At 40.5% G+C, this 13,145-nt stretch overlaps 1 protein-coding gene across 4 annotated transcripts in view; it reads left to right on the plus strand.

Moving 5' to 3' along the window:
- Window positions 1-13,145, plus strand: part of ankef1a (ankyrin repeat and EF-hand domain containing 1a) — a 53,477-nt gene that overhangs the window by 17,345 nt on the left and 22,987 nt on the right. For 3 of the 4 annotated variants that reach the window (XM_028605937.1, XM_028605939.1, XM_028605940.1), the window contains 2 exons: window positions 2,304-2,462; window positions 3,581-5,696. In XM_028605937.1, coding sequence (XP_028461738.1) covers window positions 2,304-2,462; window positions 3,581-3,736 — 315 coding nt within the window. In that variant the 3' untranslated portion in view covers window positions 3,737-5,696. Of the gene's footprint in view, window positions 1-2,303; window positions 2,463-3,580; window positions 5,697-13,145 lie in introns of those variants that run through there. The other variant, XM_028605938.1, reaches the window with a different exon arrangement.

The following is a 13,145-nucleotide window of genomic DNA, read 5'->3' on the forward strand; positions in this document are numbered from 1 at the left end:
CATCACACCTACGATCATATGCAAATTTGAAATGTTCTGAGTTGGTAAAAATAGGATGCTGTAAATGAGGCAGACACAGATGTGAAATTTGGCCATAATTCTTGTGTTTTTAGCTAGATGTCATATAAACGTTTCACAGTGGGTCACTGAAAAAGTTAGACACTGTCTTAGTATCGTTAAACCAATTGGTTTGACTGAACCAGTATCTTTTAGCCATGTTTTAACTTTAATCCTTTTCTAAGTGTTTATTTCTACTTTACTGCGTAATAGATTTGGAGTCATAATAAGGGCTTTTAAAATTCACTATATAAAAGTAAAAAAATAGTGGCTTTATGAATCAGTTGATATTGACTACACCCATATTCATATAATACATTTTGACCCAAAGAATTTAAACCAGTACCATGTTTGGGACAGAAGGGAAGCTTATGTGCCAAAATGTGAGTCAGACTGTTAAAGTGCTCAGCTAATATAATGCTTTTTGGCTTTTCCCCTTTCCTCTATTGTGTTATATATCTGCTTTTTTCATGTTATAGGTTTACAAAGTGAAAAAGCCCAAAGTCCACCCCAAAGGGACTTACCATCTCCAACAGAAAACACTGTTCACAAACTGTTCCAAACAGCTCTATTGTAGTCCAGCCTTTACTTCAGAGACAAACGTGGTCACTTTGTAACACACGTTATAATGCTCACCTAGCTGCTAGCGTGGCACGCTCTCATACTCTGCTTCTGACTGGCTAGTAGTCCTTACCTAGGTACTGCGCATGTGCGACTCCCAACAAAGATGGAACAGAAGTGAGATGTCTCACTCTGTAGCTAAAACAGAGAGCTCAACACACATGGTGAAAAGAGGAACTGCAGCAATGTGCAGTACAACAAATATATGGTGTTTTCTGAAAATTAAACCATGTAAACCTATTCTGGTACAACCTCTAAATACAATTATGAACCTGAAAATGAACATAATATGAACACTTTAAGATGGACCAGAGGCGGTAATAGAGATTGTTGTTTTAACTCTAGAATTAAACCTGCATTTCTTGGACTGACCTCCATCATATTTGATTAATGTACAATATGTCATTTTCTGTAGCTAGGGGTCTTTCGATCGAAACAATAACAACAGACGGAGCAATGCTGCCATTGCAGTCAGCTTCTCCCGGTTGGGATTTCTTTAGTGTTCAGCGATCAGGAGGTTTTTACAGAGGTGTCCTCCACTCTAGCCTATATACTTTCCAACGTTCCACTTCCGGGATTGCAGCAGAGTTGCAGCAGCAGGATAAAAATGCAGATGTAAACATCTGGATGTGCGCCATCTACAGGCAAGAAAAGTCATAACTATTGCCACAACTGCAGAGTTTGTCACTGAATTTGTGCGTGTGGCAGGAGTCCCACAGTTCAATTTATCCTTGCCAGGGACAAGGAGAGCCCTTGAAGAAACTGTGGGTGTGTGAGTGAGTGTGTGTGTGTGTTGTAGTTATAACCAGATTTTTTTACTATTTCTACAGACAATTAGCACTTATGCACACAGGTGTCTGAAATAACTTGTTGTTTTGCCCAGCTGTTCAATATTTATCTTTATCATTATCCCATAAGCTTTTTTTTTTTTTTCATTTAATTGTTGTCTCTCAATTGTATTTTGTAATCACAAGTACTATTTGGTTGTTGTTTTGCGTGGTCTTAAATAATTAACATTGCTGTAAAGAGGTTTCCTGTTCTCTTTGTTACAAGTGCTATTTCTGCTGAGACCTCCCATCCCCCTCCCTATCCTTTACCTCTACCATGATTTATTGAACAATCAGGAAACTTGTTGTTCTGATTCTTTATTAAACTGTCTTCAAACTTACATTTTGTGACCTAAATGTGTGTAAAATGTCTTGCTTTTGTAGAGCTGGGCACTAGGGAGAAAACCAAATATCACAATATTTTTGACCGAATGCATCAATGTCGATTTTGCGGCGATGTTGTAGGGTTGGCTATCGGTGCTTTCACAAAACATTAACACAGTGAGAGTTTTGATAAATAATCCCCAATAATGTGGTTAATGTGGTACAATAACTAACTAGGTAAAGGAAAAAGACAACATTGTTACATCACAATATTACGACATCCAAAATTTAAGACAATATCTATCTTATAATATTGATTTATTGCCCAGCCCTACTTTCTTGATGCAGCTAAACCCTTCCGAGCCCCGTTCTGTAACCTCTCTCTCTGTCTGATCTAGATCAGAGACTGGAAGGCCTTTTGATTTGTACCAACACCACTGAGTACTAATCTGAAAATCTTCTTCTCCCTTACAGAGCGTTGCTGCAGAAGGTGCAGCGCTCACAGAGATCACATCGACTATAGCAGCAGGGAAGACCCCTCCTCAGAAGGATTCAAAGAGTGTCATCCTGCAAAACACCCGGATCACTACGGGGGAAACCAACGTGGTGGATATCACCGTTGTGCCAAAAACGGTGAGGCTCATCCCCATTCACGGAAGGTTGCCTCAATATATTGTAGCATCTACTTGCTGAACATAAAAGTATTACTTCCTGTCTGAACATGCCCTTGAAAAATATCCCATAAACTGCCTGTGAAATACATTGTTTTTAACTGTGTTTTTGGTTTTCAGTTTTAAAAACAAGTTCAGCGCAAAGTTGACTTCCATGTGGAAACATTCATTGATGCTGTGTCTAAAAATAATCACAATTGCAATATCTGGACCCAATTTGATTCTACTTGTATTTATGCATCTATTTATGCACTGATTTAGTTTTGGTTTCCTTGACTTGGCGTTAAGATGAACTGGACATACTTGTGAACCCCCACCCCCCACCCCTGTGTGTATGTGTGTAGGTGTGCATGTGGGTATGTTTGTTTGCTTCCTTTATATTTTGGTTGTTGATTTTTATTTTTTCTTCATATGTTGTCAAAAAAAACGGCAATAAAAACAATCTTAAAAAAGAAATTACAAATAAAAATAATGACCATTAAAGCTGCAGGCAGCGATGGACGTCGACAGTTCTAGCGGGACGCCGGTTGATGCAGCTGTGGATTTCCTAACCATCTGACCACGAGTTAGACACTACTTCCTGGGTGGCGCGCGTGGCACTGGAAATGACATTTTGCTAATTTTGTACCACTTCTTCTGTCCACTATGAGGCGCTATGACTATGACTCAATATGGCTGTGTTTAGATGTCCTCGGGCCTCAGCTCTTATCAAGCGTGTGACATCTGGGGCAGGTTGCACTGTGTAAAGTAAAGTTACAACTGTTTCCCATGTTGTGTCGAAACGTGCAAATTGCCCTGCCTCGCCACGGCAACACCATTCCACAAAAACACAAAAGCTTTGCAATTTGGCATCCAACAGCTATTATTATGATTAGCATTTGAATTCAGGGTAATTCACTCAAATACACTCGGTTTGAGCACTCTACCTGCCTCTGTGTAAGAAAAGCAGTGGAGTTACTGTATGGTCACTCTAGCACATCAGTTCTATACTGTATCCAACTTGCTGAGTAATTGCACACGAGTTCTCATTTTTGAAGTTTCTATCTGTGTGTTTTTATGAGTGGTCTGTGTGTCTCTCAGGTTTGGGGGAAGCAGCCCACCACCAGCCAGCTGATGTCAAAGATAGAGAGACGCAAAGAGCTCCTATCCCTCGAGGTGGACTTTGACGACTTCATGATGCCTTTCAGCCAGAACATCCAGAGGAAAACGCAGGAGCTGGCGAAAACCACAAACTAGACCGAAAGGACACAGTTACAGTAGGCAGCAAGAGACACTCACACATTTTGGAGTACTATATTGCGTTCCATTTGTCCTCGGAGGACGGAATTTCCGACGTCAAAGTCGGAAACGCCCCCTTGAACTCAGATTTCCGAGTTGGGAAGTCGGGCAAACTCGCAGTACCCCAAGCTCAAAATCCAACATGGCTTCCCCCTGCATCAACAGTAGTGAAATACAGTTATTAGAACTTATGTGTTATTTGTGTCTCACTAAATACGTACAAACAGTCCTGTCCAACTTCTACCTGTGGACGGATGTTGGTAGGCTGTTTGTATCCACAAAAAAACACAGCGTAATGCTTGGTATCAACTGGTATTGCTAACAATGGCTAATCTGGCTAGAGCTTAACCCACAATAAAACAATCTGACTTGTAGTCAGTTAAGTTCCGAGGTAAATGGAACGCACCAATATGCTTCATCCCAAATTCCATACTAACATGCTATTCAGTAGGCTGAAACAGAATGTGAGATTTTTTTAGTATGTCCGAAACCTTAGTATGAAAGTAAGCAAATTGCATACTATATCCGGTCAAATATTACAGTATGCAATACTGGAAACTACGCTGGCAAAAGTATCCCACAATGCAGTGCAGTAGTAATGACAACGACTTAAACAGACAAACGGACAGCAACCAAGCTCTAAAATGCCAATAACGCTCTGATTTACATTTATACTTATTTAAACGAGTGTTGGTCTAGTTGTTTACCTTTTTCAGTAATTGATGCCGCTAGAGTGGTCAGCAGGGGTTACCATGATTACGGCAATGAGGCTCTCGGGAAGTGAAATTTCAGCTTTAGTGCGTCCGAAAACATACACACTACTGTTTATTTCCTCAAAAGTGTGTTGAACTATAGTGTACATATTGAGTATGTAGTGCAGAGTATGCGATTTCGGACGCAACCGTAGTTCATCAGACAACTCACTTTTGAAATGTTTATTATAACAGCAGAACGTTGTATTTGGCGGCCAGAGTCTGACCTCCTCATTCCCTGCAGTTTGGCTTTACAGGAGATATTGGGGAGTGATGATAAAGTCCTGATACGGAGAGTGAGGCATGTCACGTGTGTGTGTACAGCGGTGCAGCTCGAGTTATTACAACTACTTTAATCAACCAAGTTGGACATCATGTTGCTAAACCTCTCATTTTTAATCTTGTCATTTAGTATCAGAACAATGTCAATACATAGTCAGGAATTGTTAGGACAGTACATGTATGATTTCATCACGCTAACTTACCAAAGGTAAGCAAACTGCTTTTATTAATAATCAAATGTCATGCCAAGAAATCTTCTCACTTAAAAATAAAGTTTTTGTTAGGTGTACACCATCCAGTACTGTATATTCATAATGCTAAGCAGGTTTGTATATCTTGGCAATTGTCAAACAAAAAATCTAACATGTTATGTTTTGTCAATACACTGAAACATGCACTGAATACAACTTTTTTTGTACATGAATACAGAATTTGTGGCTACTGTACTTACTCTGCTTTCAGCTTGGTCAAACTGAGAGCCATTTTGCTGTCTATAAGGACAGTTGTTTAAGTTAATTGTAAAACAACACACAGTTGTCCATATGAGCTTTGAAACAGGCATTTCATACTGTAATAATTCCTCCTGTTCATACTGGCCATTAAGAGGGAATTATGAACTGAAAAAGACAATTTTGTGTGGGTAACGTGTACATTTACTGTATTTTGTACTCTTTAGTTTCATAGCATAAGAGCTGTAAATGAGACAAATGTTTTATTCATTTTATGTTATTGGAGTACAAACATATTTCACAAAAATGTTTCAATTCAGGTGACGTCACTAGGTAAATACTTCCTTTCTCTGGCTTAAAATCCATACAGATTTTCCATGATATGGCCATAAAGTTGGCATTACATTTCATCCAAGGTGGGATTATGAAAAGGACTTAAAAAGTCTTAAAATGAATTTGGAAAACCCTGGGTGGGAGGGGGGGGTAACTAATGCTGTTGTATTTGATTTCACTACTGCGAAACGTCAAGCGGCCTGCAAGAAAGAACTTCTCCAGCCAGATGCAGTTCCATGTTGAAACCAGCGCTCGGCGCTGTTTGGCAAATTTAGCATTGCAGGGGTTTGGGTGTTTATTAAGCTGGGAGGACAGAAAACTTGGAGGGAGCTTTCATGTTCTTAGCACAGAAAGACATCAAAATGGCAGCCATGTGTGTTTACTGCTCTGATGTTAGCCACTCAGACTGCAAACAGGAATCTGTAGTTCACAAATAAAAGGATATCCATATCATTATAAAAACGGGTTAAGGATTTTTCCTCAATCCTCCATGTGTCATCTTTGCCTGGATGAAGTGACTTCAGGGTGGCTGACTGGCGCCGAAAAGTGTTCAGCTCATATTTTAGTTATTGATGTCCATATCAGGAATCATGTGAGAAAAAAGAAAATAGACATGCTTTTCTGTGTTATATATGTCGCGTTAATGCACCCCCCCCCCCCCCTCATCACCACCAGATAAAATTAGATTGCAGTGTCCTCAAGGTCCATGGGGACGCAGTTATATAATCCCATATACGGGGGGGGGAGGGGAGGAAACAGCTTTGAGGTAATACAGGGCCTGGGTTGTTTAAATATACATAGTTACAAAAGCATTGATGACGAGGATGGGAAGACAGAGGCAATGGATGAGAGAGAGAGAGAGAGAGGGAGGAATGAAAGCTGAGAGATAGAGGAAAGAGAAAGAACCACGCACACGTATGCAACGATATACAGAACGAGAACAGTGACGGTGGATAGAGAGTGGGTAAAAAAAACATCCCTGAAAACCCCAGTTCATAGAGAGGCGAGAGAGGAGTGGACTGACAGCGAGGGAAGGGGAGGGAATTGGGAGGCGAAAGGACACAAGGAGAGAAGGCGAGAGGAGAGGGGGATGGGGGTGGGGGTGGAGAGCGAACAGCGGAGGGTGACTGAGAAGATGAGGAGGGAGCACGGCGGAGGAGGGGTGTGCGGGAGGAGAAGATGAGGGCTTTTCTAGCACAATAAGTGGCACACAGGTTGGAGGGAGTAAACAAGGCTGGTGGCTCGGATTGTGGGCCGTGACGCAGTGTGTCTGTCAGGGCCTTTACAGTCGGTCTGGCTGTGTGCTTGCGTATACTGTACAGGGGTCTCCAAAGTGTTTGAGTCCAAGCACCCCTTAACTGAAAGAGAGCTGGATCAGGGACCCACTACTACATATATGGTATAGAATTAAACTGGACCTACAATAACGTGTAGGACAGCCTAGTCTACGTGTATCCACTATATCTGCTTCCTTTGTGTTGTCATTCTGTTGCACGACTAAAACATCTTTTGAACGTACACGTGTTCCACCAAAACAAGTTCCTTCCCGAGGCTATTTTGCAGAGCACTGTGGCTCTGCCCGGTGTTTAGCGCCGCCTGAGACAATTGTGATTGGTTTAAAGAAATGCCAATAAACCGGAGCACGTTTTTCTCCCAACCCCGGAATGCTGGGTGGACTAGCCAGACCCTCCTCCGCAGCGCCGTAGAGGAAGGTCTGGCAAAGCGAGACTATACGAAAAGTGACTCTATTTCAGGGTTCTTCAAAGTGTTTGAATCCAAGGACCCCTTAACTGAAAGAGAGATGGAGCAGGGACCCCCTGCTACATATATTGTATGAAATGAAGTTTCATATTAAAATGGGCCTACAATAACGTGTAGGGCGGCCTAAATCCTTCATACATACCTTTTTTTTTGCAAATAATACTAAGCCATTTGAAAAATAATTGCTGCCATGATTTTTTAAATCATATTTAAATGTTAAACATACATGTGGAGCAGTGAATCTTTAGGTATAACTGTATCTGTGGATGGCTCTTAGTGACTACCTTTTCTATTGGTCAGTAAGACTATCATCAATGGGGTTAATAATGGCTAATAATATGTTGAATTCACATTAAGACATTTTAATTTTTGAAAAACGTACCACCTTGGAGTAACTCTATGGACCCCCTATGGGTCCTGGACCCCCTGTCGAAGATCTCTGCTATATTTGAAAGAATAAATAGAGATATGACATGTGATTCATGTTGATTTTCTTTCTTTCTTTCTTACTTTCCTACTTACTGTTCTCCTCTCTGGTGCCTGTTCATGCATATACTGTAAAAAGCAGCGCAATTGGGATGTATGCAAACTTATTGTGCATTTGCTTGTATATTTGTATTTATTTTTATTTTTTTTGTATTTTTATCGGGGAGGGAGTCAGTTGGTAATGGAGTAGTTAGGCTTGGCAGGGCTGTGTGTGTGTGTGTGTGTGTGTGTGTGAATGTATTTTGTGTTTTGTATTTTCTGTATACTCAAAAATAACATGATTTATCTCAAGTGGCTTATCCTTGTAATAAATACTCTTAATATAGATGGCTGTTTACATATCGGAATGTTTGTTTTATCATCATTTAACCCTTGTGTTGTGTTTTTTTCAACGTTTTTGCCGCCATTTTTTCCACAGTTTGTTTTTGCTTTTTCAACATTTTAAATTGTACATTTTTTCTTCTACACATTTTCAGCGCTTATTTCTACGTTCCATTTTTTTCTGATATAAAACAAAAATTAAAAACGGGTCAATGTGACCCGAAGTCAAAACAAGGGTTAAGGCTCTATGATATGATATTATTTTTCCAATATGAATACACTATGTTTATGTTGTGTATGCATGTGTGTGGTAGTGCTGTATATGTGTTATATTTGTGTTTGTGTTGTTCCCCTGTGCATTTGTATGTGTACTGTATGTATGTAGGCCAGTGTGATTGTCCATCTGTATGTATGGTTACATCATTCAGGCTCTGCTGTGTTTCATATGAAGAAAACAAAGCAGTATGTGTTATATAGAGCTGCAAAGATGAATTGATTAATCGATTAGTCGTCAACTATTAAAATAATCAGATAATCAGTTTGACAATTACAAATTCTCTGATTCCAGCTTCTTAAATGTGATTGTGTTTCTTCACTCCTCTGTGACAGTAAAGTGAACATCTTTGAGTTGTGGACAAAACGAGACATTTGAGGACGTCATCCGGGGCTTTGGGAAACACCGATCCACATTTCGCACCATTTTCTGACATTTTATAGACCTAACAACTAATCGAGAAAATATCAACAAAATGGTCGACAGTTTAACCGACAATGAAAATTAGTTGCAGCCCTAGTTCTATTTGTCTGTGTGATTGGGAGTGCATGTGCTAAAATGCGAGTGTAGATACATGCTAATGATGTACGTTCAAGGGTATTTTTTTTACAGTTTCAAGCTCCCCCCCCCTCCGAGTATCAGTCTGAGCTCAGATCAGTGTGTGTTGTTGCCAGCAGCACTGCAGTCTCCCAGCTCTGGCCCTGCACCGCTTACTCAGCATTTAGCACTCCAACCCTTCACTTCCCAAAACAACCCACTGGGAGACACACAAACATACAAACCCACAAACACACACACACACACACACACACACACACACACACACACACACACACACCACATTATATTAAGTTATTACGTTCTGTTATAGTGCCACTTACGTTAAGTATGCATGCATGCACATAGATGGGCTCACACATATGTGTACTGTATAATCCTATAATTGCATACAGTATGCAAGCACACACACACACACACACATATTTAAATGTACTTCTGTTAGACTATTGCAGCAGCCCGGGTCTGCATGTCGTCCCCTCTCTCTCCTTTGCCTTTCATTTCGGTCTCTCTCACTATTAAATAAAAAGCAGAAATGGCATCATGGTATCAATCAAAGCTAAACATTAATATAAAATTTAAAAAAAATTGTTGTTGTGGTCTGCAGAAGCGCAGAGAACTTCCCCCTTTTTCCTAAACATTAATATATATGTAAGGTAGAGTTCGTGGCTAATAAAACAGACATAAGACACACATACTTTAGATACATTACACTGTACATCAATATTGTAAATTCCTAAATTACAGTATGTTACTTCTCAGTACTGCAATAGGAAAATTATAATTTTTTTACGTAGTCAGCCTTTCTATTTTGAATTCAATGAATGTTATCAATGATACTGAATACAGCGCATGCCCATAACTTAGTCATAAGTCATAAGTTAGATGACAACATATATATTCACAGTTTCAAGTTTAAAGAAAATCCATTTCCTGTAATTTCATGCTGAGATGGATTCAGTGCCCATGGCGTCTCGGTTTCCTCACAGAGCCAGTAACTGTAAACACAGTAGCAGGCGTATGGAAATGCTGTGTCTACTGAAACAATGGCGGCGTTGCACAGATCCTGGTTCAGCATCCATTATTAATGGCAGAGTCATGTTTCACAGCAAGCCTGAGTGACTCTACTGTATGTAACACAACAGAACTTCATGTGTGTGTGTGTGTGTGTGTGTGTGTGTACTGTATATATGTGTGAAAAAGTGTGTTTGTGGTTTTTCTGTGGATGTTAAGTACCTGTGCAGGTTTACTGAGTGAGCAAACGTGTGTGTGTGTGCGTGTGTGCGTGTGTGTGTGTGTGTGTGTGTGTGTGTGTGTTACAGTGATTCATCATTCATTAGTGCAGCCTTGGCAGTGCCATAGATCTCTTTAGCTTTCTAAGCTATAGATTCCAATTTGCTGCAGGCCTGGGACTTTTATTATGAGGATATTGATTTGAATTTCATAGTGAGCCCAATAACGCCGGGTGGTAAACAGAGGACTAGATCTTGGCTCAGATAAACAGACCAATTCCTGGGAAAAATCCCAAAAACAGATACAGTGCATATCTGGCAGGATAGATTCAGCATTTTACTGACTATACTTCGTCCTTCGTAAAACCGGTATTTATAAAACGCGTTAAAAGGCCAAAAAAAATACATTTCACTGTATCTCTATCTTTTCCTTCTATAGAATTACCGAAGAAATGTTGTATAATAGGAATCAAACCCACAACGTTGTTTAACGTTGTTGATTTTAAAAACACGTTCCACGGTCACCATAATGAGAACGCTTAAGATACCGAACCCTTTGATGTTGTAATTCATTATGCTGTTTCTGTAAGGGATACATTGGCTTTAATTTGCTTGTTTTCTTTCAATTTTAGGAATACACGTTTTCCTCTGCCCTAAAAACAGCTCATTAGTGTTGCTGGCAGTGATCATAAAAACCAGAGGGGTGCCATTGGCCTAAAACCACAGTAGTTTCAGCCTCATTTTATTTGGGCTTTCAATTTCAATTCAATTTTATTTATAGTATCAAATCATAACACAAGTTATCTCAAGACACTTTACAGATAGAGTAGGTCCAGACCACACTATAATTTACAAAGACCCGAGAATTCCAGTAATTCCCCCCCCCTTATTGATTTCAGATACACACACACACACACACACACGCACGCACGCACGCACGCACGCACGCACGCACGCACGCTCACACACACACACAGGTTTGTGACACTATCTTTGTGGGGACCCGTCATTGACATAATGCATTCCCTAGCCCCTTACCCTAACCTTAACCATCATAACTAAATAACCTTAAAGGTGCAATATGTAATATTGTATGTAATACTGGCAGCTAGCGGTTAAAATAGTTACTGCACTACCCATTCAAAATACTGGAGAGTCGTCTCCCCCGCCCCCTCCTGCCCAGACTCGAAGTTCACGGAGGTTGCCCGGCTGAGACCGCAGCATTCACAACAATGTTGCTAGACGCTTTTCTCACATAGCCAGACATTACTCCACAGCACAGCGGAGTAGCTAACGGTAGATGCTAGTCTCACATAGCCAGACATTACTCCACAGCACAGCGGAGTAGCTAACGGTAGATGCTAGTCTCACATAGCCAGACATTACTCCACAGCACAGCGGAGTAGCTAACGGTAGATGCTAGTCTCACATAGCCAGACATTACTCCACAGCACAGCGGAGTAGCTAACGGTAGATACTGGCTATATTGACAGTCATAAAAGCCCGTGCTCACGCTGAGCTCTGTAACCAACTGACAGACACACTTTTTCGGCTTACAATTACAGTATGAACCGCTAAAAACACAACAACCTCACTGTCCTCTCCACACGCCAGTCAGGCACACTTCCTTGGCTTAGAATTACAATACGAAACGCTAAAAATACCGCTACCTTGCCAACGGAACACACTTCATTGGCTTAGAATTACGGCAACAATCGCTAAACACACTGCAAACTCACAGTCCTCTCTTTCCGATTTACAGAATGACAAAAAATGCCCGTCCCTAGTAGCTGTGATAAATTAGCCTGAAGCTAATGCTTACCTGTTCAGGAGAAAATAAGCCAACTCTGCGTCCTTTTGGGATCTAAGCTGTCTCCATCTTTCAAATACATCTCCAATATTTACCAGGGGGTTGTTACGTCTCTGGTCACGCAACTGTTAGAAACATGCTGTTTTCTTTTTTTATGTCATGTAGAATCTATCTCCATTGATCCTGTTGGTTTGTTTGCTGCTTTCATGGCTGTACTACCGTTACAGCTGTAGCGCGCTGGGTTTACGTTTTTACAGGTATATCTGGCAACCCGGCCTGGCTGTCAAACTGGGCCGTTGATAACCACACACAGATCAAAACATAAACATAAATTCCGTCACGGAATGTCAATTTCAAAAAGAAAAAATATTGACATTAGCATTGTTGTCAGAAAAGATAGTATTTCAGTTTAACATGTTTCCTTAATATCTGATGAGGCATTGGCATTTTTGGATTTATTACAGTACAAATATTACATATTGGACCTTTAACCCTTACCCTCACCCTCAACCATAACCTAATTATATCCCTAATCCTACAGCCAAGTCTTAACTCTCAAGCAGCCCTTTAAACTTGTGGGGTCCAGCATTTGGCGACACAAAGCTCTCGGGACCCCACAAGTATACTGGACTCCCGGTTTTTGGACCCCACAAATATATAGTTAAGCAAGCCCACACACACACACACACACACACACACACACACACACACACACACACACACACACACACACACAAACACACAATTAATGCAGGTTAAATGAATTCTGCTCTTTTCATTAACTGCCTCTTGTAATCAACACATTTTCTATTGGGGGTCATTAAAGTCCTAAACTGAATACACAAGTAAACTATATTTTATTACATGGAATTATCAAAAATAGCCAACACAATTTTTTGTTTACATTATGATTGACAATGTGTTAAAGTGCTCCTACAAGCTGGCTGCAACATGCCCACTGTTGTGGAAAAGTTTAACAGCTGTTTTTGCATTTGGCTCAGTTTTATACTGCAGTATCATCTGCACCCTCCCTAAACTGACTCCCTCAGTCCTTTTAGAGAGAGAAAAAAAGGAAAAGGAGAGATGGGCTCAGTCTCTCTCTCTCATTC

The sequence above is a fragment of the Perca flavescens genome, chromosome 18, assembly GCF_004354835.1.
Source record: "Perca flavescens isolate YP-PL-M2 chromosome 18, PFLA_1.0, whole genome shotgun sequence".
In the NCBI taxonomy this organism is placed as follows: Eukaryota; Metazoa; Chordata; class Actinopteri; order Perciformes; family Percidae; genus Perca; species Perca flavescens.